This window comes from Lathamus discolor, chromosome 3 (genome assembly GCF_037157495.1).
Source record: "Lathamus discolor isolate bLatDis1 chromosome 3, bLatDis1.hap1, whole genome shotgun sequence".
Classification (NCBI taxonomy): domain Eukaryota; kingdom Metazoa; phylum Chordata; class Aves; order Psittaciformes; family Psittacidae; genus Lathamus; species Lathamus discolor.
The window spans coordinates 27,343,350-27,365,849 of NC_088886.1; the positions used below are offsets into that span (position 1 = coordinate 27,343,350).

The 22,500-nt window shown below is 46.8% G+C and overlaps 1 protein-coding gene across 2 annotated transcripts in view; it reads left to right on the plus strand.

The window, feature by feature from the left end:
- The first annotated feature begins 11,788 nt into the window (after positions 1-11,788).
- Positions 11,789-22,500, plus strand: part of P3H2 (prolyl 3-hydroxylase 2) — a 71,375-nt gene continuing 60,663 nt past the window's right edge. The window contains exon 1 of one of the 2 annotated variants that reach the window (XM_065674273.1): positions 11,789-12,655. In XM_065674273.1, the coding sequence (XP_065530345.1) occupies positions 11,816-12,655 (840 nt within the window). In that variant the 5' untranslated portion in view covers positions 11,789-11,815. The remainder of the gene's footprint in view (positions 12,656-22,500) is intronic. The other variant, XM_065674272.1, reaches the window with a different exon arrangement.

Here is a 22,500-nt window from a genome sequence, read left to right on the forward strand (position 1 = left end):
GCCTTTACTGCCATTTCCTCCAGCTGCTCAAACTCCTTCGACACCATCCTCCCATCTGGGAGCAGAAATTAGCTTCCTTTCTCCTAAATGCTAAATTTGGGGAAGGCATCTGACTAGCAGGGCCTCTCTGCAAATGCCCATGGGGTTGGGTTCAAATATTAAAGGGTTTCTCTTAAAATAAACATGCTAGATGAAGCCCCTCTAGAAAACCAAAGGCCTCCCTTGGTTCCGTTAATGGACAGTGTTTCTTCTTGTGGAAGCACAAGGTCTGTGTGTAATAGATACAGCACCAGTTAGGGAAAATCTATCACCAGCTGATGTGCTGTGTGATTTGATATTTCCCTCACTGTAACATGGGCAGTGTTTTGCCCAGGGTTCTCTACTTTCTTGTTCATCTCTGTGATGCTCAGTTTGTCCTGGAGCTAAAGTATGCTTTAAAAGCATACCTATATAACATAGGTCCTTCTTCAGTCTCATCTACATCTTCAGTTGTTAGGGCAGGGAGGCTCTGGGGCCTCTGCAAGCCGTTGTCAATGCCCTGCAGAGACCTGCCACAATTTATGAGTGAGAAGGAGTGTCACAGACCTCTGGTGTTCCTTTCAACTTGACCATCATGAGCTTGAAAAATCAGTGCAGCCTCTCATTTCATATAGGGCACAAGGCTCTTGGTAGATCCTATTGACCCTTCATTTCTGGGGTGTGAGACTCAGGACAGGCTTCTTTGCTTCCATGTAACCTCTGGCGGGAGATATGCTGTGCTGAGGCCAGGAGCCAAAGGTGGTGGCAGTCTTTAAGCAGCTGGGGAGTTGACTGTGACCCAGTCACAGGTCTGGTGGCACTGACCCTGCTGTCAATGGCAGCCCTCAGCACTGTCAGCGCAGCTGGATTTTGCCATGTTCTCTCCTTAGGCTCTGTTTCTAGCTGCTGTACTGTAAGTGAGGCATCCCCCCCTGGCTTAGGGACTGACCTTTACATCTCTACCAGGGTCCTGTTCTTTAGGGAGAAGGGGTTGAAGAAAAATTTGTGAGCACTGCCCCTCCTTGCACCACTGATATGCAGGATCCTAATCCATAAGCTGTTTTCAGGGCAGCCTGAAGCCCCACCTGGCAGCCAAGCTCTGGCCAATGCAGTGGGAGCTGTTTTGCTCATATGGTTAGTGCAGAGGGAGAAGTTTCCCAGGGATGACTCACAAATTCCTGGTGATGAATGTGCTGAGGTTTGTCTGAGATGAGGTCAGCTTTCACAAAGCACAAATGCTGCAGAAGGGGGTTAGCTGTTGACTTGGTTTCCGTTCCGTGTGTGTACAAAGAGGCACCAGCAACAGCCCCAGAGCAGGGTCCAGCACTGGCACACAACCCTCTCCAAGGGCTGATCAAACACAAGAAACTCTGCCAGCCTTTCCTTTGCCATCTCTCCCTGCTGGATCTGCTGGATCCGTAAACTTACCTGGAAGCAGAATATCAGCAGTTCTCTGGGATTTGGTCAGTGGCAGTCGGGTATTAGCAATGTAGCATGCTTCTGAGCAGAGACAGAAGCAGAAAGAAAAACAAGGAAACACTGCTAACAGAAGACTTACTTTTACTTTAGCTTTCAAGGTGGTTTTCCAGATTTAATTGTGTTCAGTAGTTAAAAAGCACATTCATTTCTTCGTTACCCACAGCACACTGGATGTCCCTGTTCTTAAGTTTTGATTTCTAGGTATTTGAGAGTTTAATAAGGTTTTGTGTTTGTTTAAGGAATTATTGCCCACCCAATTGAAAGATAATGGGGCTCTGTAGCCTTGCCAAGTGTTTTTATGCTTCAATAAAACAACAAGCAATTTATACAAGGCAATAAAACAGTACCCTGCGTCCCAAATGGAGAGGCACAAATCAATGTTTGAAATGATGTCTAGCTCAGAAAATAAATCCACCCTTACTCAATACACTCCATAAAATTAACTAGGTACAAAATCTCCCGTATGCTCTGCTTTTCCCAGAAGTCTGGAAAATTAGCACAAGATGTGTTTGAAAATCCTGTAGTGTATCAGCATAATTTGTCCCAAGTTCTGTTGCTGTCTGCAAAACAGCAGAGTGACTACTCATTCGCACTCCCAAAGGGGCATAGGTTTGATCACATACTCCATCATCCCTGATTTCTTTTCTGTTTGGGCTCTGTCACTTTAGAGCCTTGCTTGGTTGTGTGAAATGTCAAAGGATCCCATATAACGTAATGATTTGCCTCTTTACCACTCTGCTGTGGGGCTCAAGCATTTGGTGGCATTTTCTACACTGGCATTCAGAAAATTTTGGAGGCTTTTCTGCCTTCTTTCCTCTTAATGGCTCATCTGCCACCTCTATCCAAGGGCTGAGAGCATCCCTGAGCTTTCAGAATGGCCTCTTGTTGCTTTGCCTGCTTCTTCCGCAGTGGCAAGGGAGGATTTTGGAGTCTACCCATGTCACAGTAAGCACTCGCGTCTCATGGGAAGTGGTGCTAGCATAGAAGTAAGAGCCCTGTTTCCCTCAGAAGTGTGCTGTCATGTGTTTTGCCTCAGTTTGAGTCTCAAGCGTCAAAAGCCTGCCTGGGACAAGTGGGGAAACACTCTCCAGAGTTGTTTGTGTAGCATCCAGCTGTCTCCAAGGACTTTCTGGGATGCTTTCTAAGACTGCATCTCCATGCAACCAGCCACTAATCCCTTGGAAATGCCCTACACCCTGCTTGGAAATGCTCTGCTGACCTTTGCTTCAGGGCGCCTGCCAGCCTCTTCAGCAGCAGCTGCTCAGAGTGACCCTTCTGACTTGGAACGATGGAGGCTGTTCTAAAGAAATAAATATACACTCTGGCCAGTTGCAGAGCCAGGTTCACAACAACACTTCCTGACAGATAAGGTCAGAATCTCCTTAAACAGAAACACACCCTGGCACAAAGATTAAAGCTTTCACATATCTCTTTTGCCATTAAAATCCTACTTCTCATGAGAATCCTGCCTCCTGCTTTCATAAAGAATCCAGTTTATTTGAGCCATCCACTTGTCAGAGTATGATGGATTAATGCAGCAAAAGGTTGCTGAAGTTTTTAGCTCTCTTTCTCTGAGCATATACTTCAAACAGCACCATTGGCCTAGCATACTGAGCAAATCTCACTCCTAGTCCTGAAGGCTTGGCCAGGGGGATGCTTGTGAGACCAGATCACTGTTCTCCACAGAAATTACAGGGGTCAAAGAAGTAACCGCACTCTAATTTCTAACAGCTGAGACCTTTAGTGCAAGGAGCAGATACAAAAGCAGCACTGTCTGTGGCTTACTTATTTTTGCTAAAAGCTATATTACAGAAACTAGAAAATTAAGGAAAACCAGAGTCCTTGCTACTGTGTTCAGAGATCTCCTGTTGGCTACCCTCTTAAATCTTTTTTTTTTTGGACAAGTCCCAGAGGTAATGCAATCTAGGAGAGAGGGGGCAATGCACATTAGGGTCTATTTTTAGTGATTACAGTAGGGCTGAGACCCGCTGCCCCTCATTCCAAGTCCATCCTCAGCCAAAAAAGGCCCTGGAGAAACTGCTGAAGCTGTAGTGAACAGCCTTCAAGAGTCACTGCCAGTGACGCCCTCTCTGCTGGGGTGCTCACCTGCAGTGCTTGACCAAGCAAAAGCTGTCCCCATGCCAGGTCTCAGAGAGGAGAGTCAGGAGAGCTGGTTCTTTAGTCCTGAGTGATTTCATGCTGCTTGCTTCCCTACCGCCTGGGTGTTGGGAATCTGCTCCCTCCGGAGCTTTCTCTTGCTCCCATTGGAGAAACAAATGCTAATCACAGCAACATCAGCTTTTACCACAGGGAGCATACAGGCAATTTCCCTTCCCATTCTTCAGCAGTGTTCCCTCTTCTGCAGTTTCTCTAATTATAGGTAACACTTCAACGAGATAGGATATTTGCTCCTCTCCACTTCATTATCACTATCTGGATTTGCTGCTCTTGCCATATGCTCCCCAGCTGATGTTACAGTCACCCTCTGCAGTGCCACCATCGGGTGCAGTGGCATCCCTGATGCTTGGCATCCCATAGAAATGAAGGAAAGGGTGACACAGGGGAGCTCACAGCAGATACTGATCTCACAGGTTTCAGTGCTCATCTTGAGAAAGTCCCTCTTGTCTTGGAGTCCCTCTGTATTCTTACACTACTGTTCCACCACATCCCATGGTTTTGACACCCATTTTTTCTGTGACTGCTGTCATTTTCTCTCACTCATTTAGGCCACTGTGAAACCAGAGTAAATATGCTGCTACAGAGGAATTTTTCCAGCTTTACTTCAGCTTTATAGAAGCCTAAAAATTAGCCACGGAGGAAAAGAAGGAAAAAAATTAAAAAGAGAATGAGGGAACATGCCATTCCTTCGGTTGGCAGAATTGTTCCTAAACTGAGTGTTTTCCACTGGCCTGCAGCAGCTCTGCAAATAATGGTGTTACCCAGCCACCTATTTCATCCAGTCTTCTTCCTCCACACACCCCTTCTAGCCCTCCCAGAACTTTCTCCATCAGGAGGAGCTCTGCGTAGCACCCATGCAGCATTCAGCTTTCCCCAGTTACAGGTACAGGTACAAAGGAGGGGGTGAGGAGTGATGATGCTGTCTCCTGCATGCCTTGGCTGGCCACAGACCCTCATTCTCCAGATTTCTTTCGGTCAGGCTTCTCAGTTAGGGCTGATCAATTGTCAGTTTCTCATGGTTTGGGAGCCAGGATGTACACACACTGCTGCTATTACCAAGCTGGTACCAAGCACTGCAGAGTAGCTGCTATGAACCCATTCCCAAGTAAATCCATGCTTGACGCGTTGCGTGCTCCAGTGCAACTTTGAGGTCTTGGTGCATCATCTCATGTGCTCCAGGGCCACATATTTGGCTTCAATGCTCCACCTCCAGAATTACATATGTGAGGAGAGACCAGGACACCCAGAGGTCTGTATATTACATAAAATGTTAAGAATTCAAGTTCTGCTTCCTTTCCCAGGAGTAATTTCCCTTAAGACAGGATTTTGCTGAGATGTGCTGGGTTGGTTATTCCCTTCCCACATCTGAGTGGGAAGCAGTGTGCTGGCAACCTGTCTGCCTAGCAGCTGTAGTGAAGTGAGTTTTATATGTATAGCATTAGCAGAGCATTTTAGGATTCTCCAGCATGAAAACTAGTGCCATATAAACCTAGCACCTTGCAGTAAAAATTATTCAGCCAAATGCACTTTGGAGTATAGCTTTAAACACCTCTGGGCTTCTGTCTCTGCATGCACACTACCCCAACATCACTTCACCCTCATGAGGATTTTTGACTTTTAACCAGGGCAAGTCTTTGAGGAGTTCAGGGAGCTGCACTGTCATACTTAATTGTACACCATTTCTCCCAGTTTCCCTTGTGTTGCAGCTGATCGGGTTGTGGGTGTTGATTTTGCATCTCTTGATCAGATTAGTCAGAACTGCATTCATGTACAAGAAAGATGGGCTGTGAAAGGGGAGCCACAAGGAACGCGATGCTTGTGAAAGAAGTGAGCTCAATGTCTTTAAAAGCCTCTCAGCCCCCCACTTTTTCACTGAATCATAAAAATTAAAACTGGGACAGTCTGGCAATACAAAAGCCCCTTGCTGCCTCTGCTGTGCCACAAGAGGCAAGAGCAGCTGGTGTTTGCTGTGGTCCTGCTGGTGAAAGAAAGTGCTCCTGGTTATCACTACACCTCTTTGAGGGAGCTCCTCTCCACAGTGCATGTCCTACCACTGCCAAATTTGTTTTCAATTTCCTCAGCAGACTTTTTCTGCCTCTTGGGCTTCCTCTGCAGCTCTCTCCCCTCCTCTGATTTCACGGGCAGGACTTTGGGTTTCCCTCTGTGACAACTCTCCTTTCTCTCCCATCGGGTTGCCCTTCTAGTGGGCCTCTTTCCCCTGCCTGACATTTCCTTCTTTCTCCCCACAATAAGTCAGGATCTGGCTCACATCAAGAGCTCTGCAGGGAAAGGAAATATCTACTCTTGGAAACCCAGTCTCTTACTGCTGGACAACATGGGGAGAAAAGTCTCTGGAGGAAACTTTGCTGTTTGCAAGTTACGTTTTGTGGTGAATTGTAGCACCTACCTGAGCTGGCTCAGCAGCCCCATGGCTTCCATGTAATCTCATTTTTAAATGTCTTCTAGGTGCAGGATGATATTTTGAGACCAGATGAGAACTGATAAAGGGAATGACAGAAACAATAAATGTCAAGATTATGAGTTAGTGCATAGGAAAAACAAGCATGAGGTCATGCAGAGGAAAATATAGCCAAACTTGATTTAGGGGTAGTTGTATTGATTTTAATGGGCATTTATTTGACATTTCCACTAGAAGATATAAACTGCTTCACGTAGCTCTTGAGGGGCTCTTGAGTATTTTCACTGTTGTCCCACTTGATGCCCACATCTCGCTTTCACAAGCTGTGCTTCTCCCATGTCACTCAACAGCAGCTCAGTCCTTACGCTTTCAGCATGAACAGCCCTGTTGCAGGCAGCAGAGCTGCCAGCACACGGAAACCTGGGATCAAATCCACCAGATGTTTACTCCAGAGGTTTTCACAATTACGGTTTTCATGAGGAGCTCTTATCTGGAGAGGTGGTGAGTCTTCAAACATCCATGCCAGCTACGTGGAAGCTGGGGCCACTCCATTCACACACTCTCATCTGCATCAACCACCTCACTTTGGACAGAAGAGGAAGTTTGCTATGTATAGCATGTCTCCACCATCCCCTGTCTTTCTTTTCCCTTCACACACCACCACAGGGTACCATAGTTATGTTGGAGAGAAACATCACCTGTGTCTTTACCCCTCCTAGAGAAATTTCATGTCCTTCAAACCTTACTCAAGCAGGCCACTTCAACCAGCCTATCTACTGCCATCCATTCACTATGTGAATGGTGAACCTAGACTTCCTAGATCTATAGCCAGACTCTGGCTGTGAGTGCACATACTCTACACTTGACCTATCATTTTAGTCACCAACTTTGGTCCAATTACAGCAGTCATGAATTGGACCCTGTTCACCCTGTGAAACTGAAACCACCACATCTGAAGTTCAGACTGTTACACAATGAAACCATTCACACATCTCATTAACTCTGGACTATGTGTTGAAAATAACTGTGTCATTTGAGTCTATGATTAAATTTTCTCAGTTTATATCATTTAAAGGTACATTCCTCTTCATAACAGCAAGCCTCTCTAGATATGTAAAACTTTTTGTGCTGTCAATGTAGGAAAAACACTATGCAGAGTACAATGTAATAATTCCCAAGTGTTATCAATTTTTGTCATCCTAAATAACATAGCCCATTGAGGTATTTTAAATCAAAGCTGAAAAACACAGGCACGTGGCCAACCCCTCCAAAATACCAGCGTGCCTGTGGTTGTGTGTTTTGTACTTTTTGAACTTCATTTTTATTGGTTTTTAATTTATAGCGGCAGTAGAGTCCAAGTTTCTGAGTAAGCAAAGTGTACAGGCACTTGGAATTTAATAAGGTTATACTGTTACCTACGCATGGGAAGACACAAGGATCTTCTGCTTATGTGATTTATGTGATTGTATTTCCCTGCTGAGTGCCAACAGCAAGCCTTGTGTTGTACTTGTCTGTGCTCTTGTATCAAGGTTCTTATAACAGTTCCAGCGCAGGGGTTTCTGTGTATCACTGAGCGCTTACAAACTAAAGCACACGTCCAAAGCCTTGAGAAGTGCAATGGAGGGATCACTGCAGAGATGGATTTGGAGAGCTAGTTTTGGTTTGTGCTGCAGTAGAGAAGCGATGACAAATTCTAGATCACAAAACCTTGTCCAAAACAGGCAGAGACAGAGTAAGTCCCATGAACTGAAGCAGAGAGTCAGGCCAGACCGGGACAAAGAAGAGAATGAGCTGTCAAAGCTGGTATTAATAATGGAGTGTAGCAGAGAGAGATGTGGACAAGCTTTGGCCAAGGCAACTTTACTGAATGCTGCAAAGGAGGTTGTGAGGTGACCTTGGCAGTGTGTTGAGGAAGGATACACAACAGCAACATTGTAAGCAAAGCTTTGCTGGCAGTCATTTGGTCCATCTGCAGAGGTAAGGTCTCTGTGGATGTCAAGAGGAAGTCATAAAAAAGAGAAGCTGTCATCAGCAAGATATGAGACGGACACACTTTGGGGAAATGTCAGGGTGGAGGTCTGTTAGGACAGAGGACATCGCAGGTTCTTGTGGCTGTAGTTCATGAAAAAGAGCATACAGCATTTGATCACAGGTCAGATGTCTGTTTGGAAGAAAATAAGAGTCATCTGCTCCCAGGTCCTGAGTCTAGACGGAAGTAAAAGTCAAAAGGCTTAGGAAGAAAAATTGAAGACCTTGAGCTTAGCTGTGCTGACCTCAAGTCATCAATGACCCAGCAGAGCAATGTGTCAGAGACAGGCTCGAATGTGCAGTGGAACAGCTGTGGGGATGCAGATTTGTAATTCAGCAGCAAAGAAACCAACATGTACATCCTGTAGCAGATGCAGTGGCATCCCCATCATGCACTTTGTATTCTCTCCATCCATATCCTGCTCTGTTGCAATGTGCTACAATGTGCTGTAACAAGAACAATAATTTGCAAAGAAAATTCCTCCTTGGTCAACTCATCCTTCTCCCGCCGCCTCCAAACCTAGACTGGTTTTATGTGACTCTGTTGGTGGATTTTTCCTGCAAGGAGAATCCTGAAAATGTGGTTAATGATTATTATTGCTTATGCCTATTTGTTTGGTATTAATTTCCTGACATCTACTGACATTCACAGTCCTTCCCATACCTTCTTGGATAAAAAGAGGAATTGGGTATATGAAGGCATTCTACAAAATTCAGGTCTGGATCGGGTCTTAATCACTGGAGGTTGGACTAGATGACCTTTGAAGGTCCCTTCCAGGCCAAACTCTTCTATGATTAAATACTTCATAATGGTTTTGATATATTCAATACACTTGTGCTTTGATACATGAGGCAAGGACCAAAGCCCCTCAGTTAAGGTGTGTTGTACTTTTCCATCTGATTCAAAACTCTCTCTTACTAAGGTACATGGCTGAAGAGGTCACCTGTGTTTGATTTGGGAATTACAAAGTTTGTCCATGAATTAAGTACAGAGGCAAGTCTACAAATGAAACAGAGAGGGCTTGAAACTGAAGTCTGCTTGTAAAGTGCATGCTGAAAAGCCATTTTGAAAGGCATTCTAAAATTTGCTCTTATCTTGTTGCCAAATCACCAGTGGTTTGACCCGTATATTGGAGTTTTCCTCAAGGAAAAAAAAGCTTCAGATGACTCTATTTACGTAGGAAAAGGTCTTTCAAAACAACTGCACAGGGGCCAGGATCAACATCTGAACACGGGCTGAGTTGTTACATTTTTAGAATTATTCCTTTCATTACAGGCATGAGGGATATCTCAGGCATCTTGGGGCCTGATTCAGAGTTGTAACATCCTAAACTAGCAATTGCTCTGCTGGGTGAAATCCTGCCTTTATATGTTCAAGTCTTCTAAAGCCAGCTCCTTTCCAGCTCCAAGAAGGCAAGCACACCATGCCTACGATGCTGCTGGCTCCGGCAACTGTTTTGCTGGGTTGCTCTAGTTCAGACCTGCAAGAGTGAGACCCCCAGTCAGGGGACCAGCAAACTTCTTTCCACCTGATTGCTGACTTTTCATTTAGACAATGAACAGCAGTATAAAAATAAGGGTGGCTGTTCAAGCAACGGTATTGAATGCCCCAGAGATAGCCTGGATTGGGTGCTTGTGTATGCCAACCGGTTTTGAGCTCTTTGCTGCAATTAGGTAGCAGTGAAGCATCAAAGTGAGAAAAAGCACAAACTTTGTGAACAAAGCATGACCCTAAGCAGGAGGACTAGAATGTGGGGGTAGTGGAACTCTGGTCCTAGTGGGTGCCTACAGAGAAGACTCTAAAGGAGATGCAGCAGAATTGGGCTGCAGGGTATCGGAACTAAGAACCTTTCCTGTAATGTTTCAAAAAGGGCTTAAAGAAGAAACACCTGGATCAGACAATGCAGCAAGCTGAAATAGAACATTTTGTTTTCCTTCTTTCTCTCTTCAGAAAGTACTTTCTGAATTCCTACCTGTGCAGGGCCTCAATGTTATCACTGCATGCACACAGATGTTGCTGACTTGGAAGCAATGTAGAATTACATACAGCACTTCTGCAAATACATCATTTGAGGAGCATCCTTCAGAAAGTGCTCCCAAGGAGCCAGATACTTTATCTCTGTGATGCGGGGCAGAGCTGACTCCTGCTTTAAACTTGTGCAGTCACCAGTGGCATCTCTGTGACCCTTGAGAAGGCTGGAGTAGGCTCTAGGCTCCTCATAAAGTCGCCTCTGTTCCCTCAGAGTGCTGATAATTCTTCCCTTGCAAAAGTCTTTATCTGGATCTGAGAACTCATATTTCATAGGCAAGTGGTTACACCACATACCTCTCCTGCTGGACACCTCCCTGCAGGGTGTTTGGCTCCCTTGTGAGCACTCTCCCCAGCACACCAGTCTGTCAGGGCAGAAGGATGGAGGGACACCCAAACCTTTAAACCAGTTTGTGCCAGTTTACAAGAAAGCAGTGGGGAAGATTGTTATGAAATCTTTGCCGGATGGGAAAGCTCTTCACCAAGAACTCTAGTAAATCTCTAGCCATGTGGGAAAAAACCTTCCTTTATATGAAATCATTGTAAATCAGACTCCATAATCTGTTCATGTGCCCAAAGAGAGGGTGTTGGGCCCTGTTTTGATCCTGGACACAGCAGTATAAACAAGGCACAATTTGATCAAAGCCACCAGAGATGCAGAGGGGAAAGCCTGGCATGACCATGAGGAACATCTGGCTCAACACAATAACAAAATCTGCACCCAAAAGCATCTTCCGTTTGCAGCTATTTTAGTCTATGAAAAGATAGCTAGCATCTATAGAGATATTCATGAAATGTCTGAAATAAGGCCACAAATCTCTTGTGAGAGACTACTGACCACAGTGCTGTATGCACAGGATTTGAAGTCCTCGAGTGCAGAGCAACTTACAGTAAAACAGCTACTGGGATTCAGGATTTGCCCATTCCCTCTCACACAGGAACAGCTGATTTCAGTCAAATGAATTGTATTGATATGAAAGAAAACCTTGCAGACAGGTGCTCAACACTGAGATTATTTGAAATGCCAACTAAGATAGTGTTTTCACGTGTCACTGAGCTGCATTGCCAAGTGTCTTGTCACAAGAATGCCTCAAAATGCATGCACAAAAAAACCAAACCAAAACAAAAAAAAACGAGTAACATTTTTGGCAGGACAAGGCTTTGCAGTACTGGAAGAAGGAACCTTGGAGGAAGCCAGACAAACACACTGCTGGAAGCTGAAAAGGCTTCAGCAGCCACTCACTGTGCCTGTCCCAGATGATTTATTTGCAGGATTCCCAGAGGCAGGATACTGTCGGGACAAGAGGGGCTGAGGGTGGAGAACCCAGAGAAAAATGGCTCCAAGCAACAGTCTCGAGGAACTGGCTGTCCCCAGAGGGGGACAAATAAAGCACCCTGCGAACAACGACGCCAGCCGCGGGGGCACGGGGAAGCAGGAGGAGGTGTGGGGCACGGGAGGGAAAAGAGGAAGCGAAGGCTGCTACTGCCATTTAGATCACTCCGTGGCGATGTACATTTCACGTCATTTAAAAGCCCTGCACCGCGGGCGAGCCGGGCAACGGGGATGCTCCGAGCGGCGCCAGCCCCGCGCCACCGCTCGCTGCTGGGGGGGCCGGGCCGGGGCCGTGGGGCGGTCCGGGCTGCGGAGCGGGGCCCTTTAAGAGATGCCGGCAGCGCGGGAGGGCGGCACAGGGCCGGGTGTGCATGGAGCCGGGCCGCGGCCCCGTCACTGCATAGGCAGACCCCCACCGGAGTCCCGCGCTCGGTCCCCGGACCCCGCTGCACTGCGAACCGTTGCACTGCGCCCCGCTCCCACTGTGCGGACCCCCGGACATCTTCGCACCGTGACCCATTGTGCGGTGTCCAGCTGCCGTCGCGCGGACCCCACCGCGGCGGACTCCACTGCGCGGACCCCCGGACTGTACCGCCACGCCCCCGGTTGCAGCCCGCCTCCTGACCCTACCGCACCAAGCCCCGCTACACGGTGCCCGCACCCCTCGTTGTACCGGACCCCGCTCCCCATCGCACGGCCCGCCGGTGCGGCGGGCATGGCAGCCGGGAGCCGGCCCTGGGGGGCCCTGCTGCTGCTGCTGCCGCTGCTGCTGCCGGCGGCGTGCCGGGCCGGCGGCGTGTGCGCGGGGGAAGGCGGCCCGCTGGAGCCCTTCGACGCGCTGTACGCCACCGGCGTGGAGGCGTACTACGGCGGAGACTTCGCGGGCGCGGCGCGGTGCCTGGAGCGGGCTCTGCGCAGCCGGCGGGAGCTGCGGGACACGCGGTTGTGGTGCCGGCGGCTGTGCCGCGGGCAGGTGCGGTTGGCGGCGCCGGGACCGGGTGTCGGTGGAGACCTGCCCTTCTTCAGCTCGGTGCTGCGGCGCGCCGGCTGCGTGCGGCGCTGCGAGGAACCGCGCCTGGGAGCCTCCTCCCGCCACCGCGCTGCCGAGGAGGTGCGCGCCGACTTCCAGCGCAGGGTGCCCTACAGTTACCTGCAGCGCGCATACATCCAGGTAGGCACCGCCCGCCCCCCCGGCAGGGCTGTCCCCCGCACCGTCCCTCCTGACCTCCTCCCCCCAGAAGTTATCCCCTCTTCCATCCTTCCGAAGCATCCCAGGTGCGGTGCTCTTCTTCCGTCTCTCTCGGGCTGCCCAGCTCTGGTCTTCCATTCAGTGATCATGGCCTGTTCCCAAAAGAGAGCATCCCAGATGACAACTCGGACTCTGTGCTGCCATGGCTTACCTGTGCTTTTCATAATCATAGAATGGTTTGGGTTGGAAAGGACCTTAAAGCTTATCCAGTTCCAACCCCCCTGCCATGGGCAGGAACACATTCCACTAGACCAGATTGCTCAAAGCCACATTCAACCTGGCCTTGAGCACTGCTAGGGATGTGGCAGCCACAACTTCTTCAGGCAGTCTGTGACAGTGTCTCACCACCCTCGCTGTGAAGAATTTTCCTGGTTTATATTTTTGTTGTGGGGAGGGATGGTTTTGTTTGTCTTTTAGCATAACATAGTATAATTTGGAAAATGATCTGCTCTCAGTTTTCTAAAGGCCTCCAGAAGCCCCACAGTAACATCCTGATGCCTTCTGCCAGGGGCTCCTTTTCAAATAAACTCAGTTTATGCTCTGTTGCAGGAGCTGGCTGTGTGTGTGAAGCTGAGAGCTATAGAATCTCTGCTACTGAGATCTGGTGGTTCTTATCCTGTTGTGTGCTATGAAATGCTTTGCATAACACTGTACAGTCAGTATTCAGCAGCCACTGACATCTTGAATATCATCCTCTTATCCCAATCTTCCTTCTAGCTGTTACCTTCCCTGAGGAAAATGGTGTTATTCTTTCAACTTCCTTGCCAAAAAGAATCAACACCCTACACCCCAAAACAACAACAAAATTCACCCCAAACCAGGACAGTTAATGGTATTTTCCTTTTAGTTCAAGATTTGTGCTCTGTCAAGCCAGGTACCTGTAGTAAGACTTCCTGTTCATGACTAGTAAGGACAGCTACTGTGGGACTTTTACTTCATGCCAAGATGGGTTTTTAAAACCTTTCTGGAACATTTCCTTCTGGACTTGTGCTGTGTTTGAGCACATTCACAGCCTTTTAGCTGTTACAGGCAGCTTAATAGGTGAAGAGCTGCACGGCAGAGCATCGGGAGGGTGTTTCTGCTGAAATCCATTTCTAGTTGGAGAAGAAAACATCTGCCCTAGGCAGTGCCCGTGCCTGTGGTGCAGTGCCTACACAGCAACAGATCAAGGAAGCAAATCATCAGCTACTACATTTTAGAACCTTTTGGAAAATTGTCGTGGTGTTGCTTTTTCCTGTACTTCCTTTTCTGCCATTGCCTTAATGTCATTTTTACAAACCAGGGACTAGAGCTGTATTGGCTTAAACTCTGATGCCCATGTGCTGCATAATTCCCAAAAGAACTCCTGGAGTGAAATGGGAATATAATTTGGCTCATGTATGATCCCAATGAAGCTGGCAGAATTTTCCTGCGGTCCTTTCCCTGAAAGATGCTCTATGTAATGCCGCATCTGTGTACACAGGTGTACCATCTGTGGGAAGTGACACTAAATGTGTCATGCTAAAAAATAAAGTGATTTCTTCTCCTGAATTCAAAACCTTCCCCAGAGTCACAAAGGTTTGCTCATGCCAAGATCGTTAAAAAACCCCACCTTTAACCTATGGTGTGGGGTTTTGTTTCCCATTTCAGTAAAATCAATATACAAAAATGCAGATGATTTTGGGGTATTGTCTGTTCTTCCATTTCTGCTTTTACTAGGTCTCAGGGGTTTATTTTCCTCACTTAATAATGCCTTGTAAACTTATCAAAGCAATGTGCTGAAAGCAGTCTTTTTTCTTATATGTGACTCATCTTAATTTGCTTTTGCAACATCTGGAGATTTTATATTCCTTCTAACACTTTGATTTTGCTGCTCTGTGATGAAGTAGCGGATGTTCTTGCTCTCTGCATGGATGCTCAGGTTTTGGGCACTGTAGCCAAGGGAAGATACTCATTGAGTAGAGCTGTTTCTGGTTTTAATACATTTTTCGTTAATTCTTTATGATGCTTTTTGGGTTTTGTAAGCTGCACTTTGATTTGCTTTGTCTCACAGAGTAACCTGTTGTGGTTTGTCCACATCCTCCCCTTGCTGCTGCCCGTACACGAACTATGTTCCCAGCATTGCTCTTTTGATCTGGCTCAACAAGTCTGTGCGTAGAAGAAAATGCCCCATGTCGGATTTGCCTGCACTTGTGCAAAACACAGGGTCTAATGTCTAGCAGTTGCATACACTCAAATGTGAAACATCGTGCCAAGGCTGAATGCCAAGGCTTTGGCTTGTTCCCCTAGGGCTGGGGTGCGTTGGCACATGCAGCCTCCAGGGAGACCTTGTCTGCAGCATCTGCTCTGTGCTTTGACAGAGAAGGGGAGCTGCAAAGCAGAGCTTGTGCGAAGCCCTCCTACCTTGCTCTGGCTGCATGGCTCCAGGGGTGGCTGTTTGACCCCCTCCCTACCTCACCCTCATTTTGCTCCTTGAAACTAAAAAGGAAATGAGATGAGGTTTAACACCCTGCTGCGTATCCTGTCTGGCCCTCTCCAGGCTGCGTGGGGAGGCTGGGATGCTGAGGGGTTGTGCAAAGTGTCAGCAGGGCTGGACAGAGGGCAGGGTTTGGTGGCATTTGTGGCTTGAGAGAGGAGGAGCAGCCTGGAATGTGCTTCCCACCTCCCACTTGCGCTGGCCTTGTTCTTGTTTGTTTCTCAGGAGGGGAGAAACACATCCCTCCAGGAGGGAGTGACAGAACAAGGAGCAGATTAAAAAAATCGAAAGGTTTGGCTCTTGTGCAGTGCTTTGAAAACTGGTGCTGAATATACATGAGCTAATCCTTGCAACACTCTGGTGGGATATGAAAAGCAAAGGCTTTTAGTCCTGCTGGATAGATGCACAGGCCAAATATTGGCCAGAACTGTGTGTGTCTCTGCTGCTTTTGAGGCACCCCATGAGTCCTGGGAGCAGGCTGGGCTCTCCTGCTGCTGCTGGTCTCTCACTGCATAGTAGGCACCAGCACAATGTGACCCAGCTGTGGCAATGTGAATTAGTCTCTGCAGTGAACTGATGGAAACTGGTGTTACAATAGGAGGTTTGGGACTTTCTTTGCTGTCTAGTGGACCATAGCAGCATCTGTGTTGCTCCTGCTTCTAAGCAGATGCTTGAAATACTCCTGCATGGAGCACAAAGGGGCAGGGAGATGATGATGCTAACAGGTGAAATACCAGTGGCATCCCCCTGTAAGAATATGTCCCATCAGCTCTTTAAATCCATGTCATCCTATCAGTTCCCTGAATTATTTCCTAATTTCTTTCTTTGTATATTCCTGAAATAGAAACCGTGGTCTTATGAAGACCACCACTCTGTTTTAGAGATGTGATCTGAGTGCTTTTAGTGACTCCAGCATGATGTGAGGAAAGACTGTGGTGCACGGCAGGACTGGGACAGCTTATAGATTCGGCTGGAGGTTTCTATGGAATTTGGGCTCTGGATCAGACCTCTGAGGTTAACTACAGGGACTAGACAAATTGTATTGAAAAAGCAGCCCAAGTCCAAATGTGTTTCCAAGTCTTTGCAGCTTCCACATATGGCCTGTAAGTAGGAAGACAACACTTTTTCCTAGGATAGCCAATGTTTTCAGGCAATTCAGGAATATATTGGGTACGGCTAGCTGAGGCAGTTAGAATGAGATGGATTTTGAGAAGATATGGAAACAGATAAGATGATGAGAACGTGTGATTTAACTCTTGTAGTGCATGTAGTGGGCTCTCCAGCCCCCAGAGAAAAGGTCCTTCAGTGAGTTTCTGATGTCATGTCCCATGGGCAGAAACCAGTTTGTCTTATGCTGATGGTTCTCCCCTGTGTGCTGGCTGGCTGATCTTTGTGATTGAAACACCCTCTAGGCTAGGCATGTGGGTGTGGGGGGATCTCTTTCCCCTCTAAATATTCTATTAATCATGCCTTCCTCACTTAAGTGCCTTAGTCATCTTCTTTCTGTTAAATCCTGGCCTGCAGGCCATGATGTTTCAACCCCCGCCTTTTTTGAGGGTTTTCTAGCTCTCAGAGAGAGTGGTAAAGAAGCAGATAATGTATACCATGTTTGCTGGCTGCGAGCTGCTGACTCAGTAGCTGTGTTGGAGATTGCTGTGGACAGTTTGCCACCAATCCCATAGACAGAGCATTGCTTCCAGTCCCCATTTAGACTCCTGAAAGTCATTTGGTCCCAAAATAACAAGTAATCTGGAAAAGCTAATCAAGGCATCAATTACAAAACCAGGTCTTGCCTCTTTTTTACCCTATTAACCCTTGCCTCAAAGTTTTTCTCCCTTGTCTCATCTTGTTCCCAGCTACAGCATCCCCTGGCCTGTATGGTGAGTTGATTGTTATAGCCCATTTTCACTTTATCTGTACATTGGTGTGCTGTTACTGACCACTTGTTCCCATTTTGTAGATGCTGACTTGCAATGGTCTCATTTTGCCACTTGCCTGCATGTCCCATTGCACATTGGTGAAGCATAGCAGGAATTGTACATACGTGGTCTGTAACCACCAGCTTTGGATCTAGATGAGGAAAAGTATTTTAGTCTATTCTTGGGTTAAAACAATAAATAAAGCAAGTCTCCAGCACGTAAGGTATTGCTCCTCTCTCAGTAACGTTAGATTGTAGGTAGACCAAAAGGTGCGAGAGTGTGACTGTATCTGGCTTATTCTGTTGTTGTCTAAAGTTCTCCCTTGCAGTGTCAGAGGTGTGCTTCAGTTCTGTTATCAACATGATTTCATGTATTGCAAGCATAAAACAATAATGTTTAGGATTTTTGTGTTGTAGGAAAGACTGTTGATTTGTCCTTTAAATAAATGAAAAATAATCTTTTGCCGGTCACACAAACTTTTTACAAGCAGATTAATCTTTCTAGTTTGGGGAGGACTTTGACTTTTTAGTATTGTCTTCTCTGCTGGGTCTTCCACGCTAGAGCTGATGGGGCAGTGCTGGAGGCACTGCTGGGAGCGTGCCCTTGGGTCGCACTGTGCTGTCCTGCCCACACAGGGCACCAAGATTTCTGAAATGCAACACAGACACAATACTGCCTTGGTAAGAGTCTATAGGAGGAAAATAAATAGATAAGTTAAAAAAAAAAAAAAAAGAAAAAACCGCAATGTGGGAACCCAAACCTCAGAAACTTTTGTGACACAGGCTATCGCCCTACTCCAGTTGTGCCTTTGAAAACTCCCTGTTTATGGGAATCCAAGCTCAAGGGAGGACACTTGTGTGTGTAAAACCTCTAACTACTCCAGACTGGTCATTCTGTTTTTTGCCAGGTTGCATAAGCACAGAAGCACATCGTTCTGTGCTTGTGTGAGCCTTACCACCAGCCACGCTTGGGTGTCCGTCTCTGAGTGCTTGTAGCAAGCCCCGGGATGACAGTTAAGACACCTCCTTCTGATTTCTTTCCACCTTGAGTAACTACTCACTGCTGCCCATATCTGTGCTGTTGCACTGACCAGAGTCTTTTGTCTCCTTGACAGACATCTGAATGTGTCCCTGGACACCTAGGGGTCCCGGAGTAATTTTGAACTCTCAGCAATGTAGTTGCTCTGGGAATTTCGTTTGTTTCACTGATACTTTCCATGAATATTTTGTTCTGTTTTTCTTCCTGCTGCAATGCTGCATGGGCTTAAGCAGATAACAGGGTGTCCTGGAGTGAGATACAGCCTTTGAGGGGAAGGTGGTGATTTCACTTACAGTGTTTCACGGGTAGTAAAATGAGAATAATGTGCAAAATCCCACTACTGAAGAGTCTTTGTGGGAGCAGCCTACTGAGGCTGTTTCTTGCCACAGCCACCACCTGTCCTGAGGTCTGCCTGGTCAGCTGGTCTTGCTTTTGTAGGATTTATATGACACATCCCAGATAAAGACCTGTAGTGGAACCATCAGATAATCATTATTATTTAGATTATTACTATTAATGGTGTTTGTTTATCTTTAATCTTGAGAACTGGTATTGCTCAGATAGTGGATAAATAGATAGATCCCAGAACTAAGCTCTTGCAACGTCTCTTTATTTAGATTTTCTGAGAGAGCATTCCTAGTCCTCACCAGAGGGTAAATGTTAGTGCTCAGAAAGTTGAAATCATGTAGACAAAAATAAACTCAGTTTATGGGATGGAAAACTCTGGGTCTTGATGATTGGGTCAGGGACACTGACCCAACTGTCTCTGCCCCTGTTCTTGCTGCCCACTTCAGTAAGATGTTTCAGAAATGTTTAATTTTGGGTTAAAAGTATTATCAGAGGGGAAAAGAGTTGACCCAGTGGTTCAATATTGACAGTAGCAAATGTGGACTAGGCACTCATTTTTGTCCTGCATGTGAGCTGCACTTGAAGCCATGAGTTACAGTGGATATTTGCTGTCTTCATAAGAGATGTGGTTTTGACTTTTTGACCTTTACTTCAGGCTATTGCTGTACTAAAAGTTACACCTTACACTAGATGGTTGTAGCGACTTCCTGATGTGTGCATTTTCTTTTTTTTAATTTGATTTAAATTTTTATTTTTGTATGATTTCTTTTTTTCTCCAATGGAGAAAATCCAAAAGCAAAACCATGGTGTCTGCAGATTTGTACATCATTTCAATTGATAACAAATTAGCACAGCTGTGCTCAGCAGCACTGCAGATCAGGACACAAACAGCACTAACAGGTCTTAGACTCACTAAGCTCATTTCATACAGGCTAGGAATCAGCATTTGATGGCCATGACTACTTTTTTTGTCTTGCCAAGTTCCTCTTTCTCACCTCATAGCTATGCAATCATGCCAGGGCTCCAAAATGTACTCGTGGCAGGTCACAGCCTGCAAAATTTCTCACTCTTTTAGAGAATGAAAGGTAAGCCTGGATTCCTCCTTATTTCTTGGCAATCCTTGGTGCCATGCCTTGCATGATGGTGAAGACAGTGGTGACTCACACGGTTTCACTGGGTCTTTCGAGGCCTTGATCTAAAGGCATCCCAGCTACTGAGGTAGGTTGACATCCCACCTTGAGCAAAACTGGCCATCAGTAGTGCAGGAGAGACCATTTACTTTGGAGAACAGATTCCTGATTATGTGCTGTAACCCAGGAACCTGCTCCTTCCCTGTTTTATTATCTCCTTAGTTTCCTGTGGGTCTTTTGCACCTTGCTCTTCACTTGTCTCACACTGGCTTCCTCCACTGGCTGCTCCTTGGCAGAGCCTTGTGGCTGAGCTGTTCTGTCTGTGTGCCGCTTTGCGCTGGGATTTCTTAAATGGCTTTTTGCACTGCCTGTTCAATTTCATCCATACATCCCAGTGAACTCTACTCTGGCATCTGCTGAGTCCTTTTGTTGTCCTTGGCTACAGTAATAACTAATGGCAGTTGATAATAAACTGCATGTGAATGAGCAGTTCAATTTAGCTCTGCTAAACAAACTAATGGCCAGTACTCACTAGCTGTGCCTGAGGTTTCAACAAGGATTATTCCCATTTCCTTGTACAACTGGTGATTTCATCATGGATGGCATGGGCAGTAATGAGAAACCGTCATGTCAGTAATTGAGCTGTTTGCTGCCAACCTCCTGAGCCTTGCGGGAACCTTGCTAGCAGGGCTCTGGGCTTGAGGCTGTGCTTGACATCTGGAGCAAGGGAATCAAGGGTTATTTATCTAAGCATTTTCCTTCTGAGGGGGTATGAATTAGTCATTGTGATTGGGTTTGTTCCCGAGGAGTAGGGACCCCTGTACTCTGCACATGGCATATTTCCATGTGTGTAGTCTGGATCGAGGCCAAGCTGAGTTTGGATAAATCAGTGTGAACCCAGACTGACCCAGCTGGGGGCCGTGGATTTTCTTATCCTTTACACTGGGGAAACTGAGCTCAGGATTTGGCCTGTGCTTTTTAACAGCAACTGATGGCAGGAAGGAGGGAGCGAAGTTCCCTGGATGCTTTTGTTTCCAGCCAATGTATCGGCAATAAGGTATTGACATTTTTATTTCTTGGCTGTGCGCTGGTGATGACTTAACAGGGGCAGGGGGTCTGCCTGTGGGTGGGTTCAGGCAGCAAAGAGCTGTTCCTGTCATCCTGTACCTCCCAACCAGTCCTTCATTCCATGACAACTGGTCAGTTAAACAGACCCTCCAGAGCTGACGTCAAGGGTCAGGGATTTGGCCACCAAATAATTACAGCAACAAAAATAGCATCCCCTCCCACCCCTTCCTTCCCACATACTCCTGCTGAATCCCGGCTCATAAATGTCTTTTTTTTTCTCAGTTCTTGGATGAGAAACCAAGCCCACATGTATCAGCTGGAACGTATGGCAGAGTTTGGCTGCATCCCATCAGTAGTGAAGGCCAAATACTCACTTGTAGCTTCTTATCCACTCAAAAAAAGAGGGAGAAAAACCTCGTTCTTTCAGGATTGGATGAAAGGCTGAGTCTGTGCTGAAATAGGGTGTGGGACAGCATGCTGACCACGTTGTGCTGAGGAACGTGTTCCCTCGCAGCACAGAGGTGACAGGCTGGCCATGGAGAAGTGGGCTGGTGGCAGCTGTCACCTCCATCTCCTCCCTACCCTGATGCTGGTTCTCAGATCAGGTAGAATTTGCAGATGGGCTGCTTGGGAGAATGTCATTGGCACCAGGGGTGCAGGGCAGCCGGGAGGTTTTAAATACGGAATAGCCACGAGCAGGAGGAATTTCTGTCTTTGTAGCACTAAAGGTTTTATTAAGGCTGGGGGGAACATCTGGGGGGTGGCAGAGAACCCTTGTAGGATTAAAAATGAAATGATGTTGTCGGAAATGAGCTCTGCACCACCAAAATGTACCTGTGTCCCAAGAGTTTTACACTAAAGCACTAACAGCAGGTTTGTGAATGGTTTCCCTGAACATGCTGAATGACAGTGGCTCCTATGGAAGATGCATTCATTGCTTGAAAACGGAGATTTACGTCCAAAGCCAGACTCATGTTTGTGCCTTAAAAATTCTATAGCAAGCTGTGCCCTTGGGTTATGGTCTTATAATTTCGTAGCAGATCAGAAGCACGTTTTGGGGGTGCTGCTGTCTCCCAGAAGCAGCACATGGTGCTCTCTTCCATCACTGGGTTTGTTCAGGGCAATATCATTCTGTGTGCAGTTGTCTCCAGGCACATGCATGTCTGAGCTGTCGGTAGTGTTGTATGGGTTCCACAGCATATAGCTGTGTAAGTGGGGTTGGACGTAACACTGTCGTTGAGAGTAACTGTGGCTGCAATAAATGGCAATTGATGCTAACGTGGCTGCTCTCTGCCTTGCATGATGTTGGTGGGTTTCTCCCCTAGCAGAGCCAAACCTTTGCTTGCTGCCTTGCCAAGTGACATCACTCCTTCCTCTGCATGGAGACCCTTTAGCAGGTTCTCTGCACCTCTTCAGTGCAAAGCTTCCTTGGGTCTTGCACATGCTCTTCTCCCTCCCAGTACATGTGGATTTTTGCAGTGGAATCGAAACCAAACAAATCCCCTAAAAATCACAAAATGGTTGTTAAGGCACCAGCATGTTGCTTTTCACCATGTTTTTTCCAAACCTTCTGCAGTGATGGCCTTGATCTTGCATGTGTCTAAAGAAAGATGAGCCTGAGACTATGCTATGACCTGTCAAGGTCAGAGGCAGGAGCACTTGAATCTGGAAAGCCTTCTGCCTGCGAAGGGTGCAGAGCCTTCTGCAAAACAAAAGGTGGGCAAATCCTGTGTGAGAGTATTGCAGGTAGGGCACTGCCTGAACCCACAGCTCTTTGAGGATGGGGCTGGACTCCCGAGGGTGTGATGG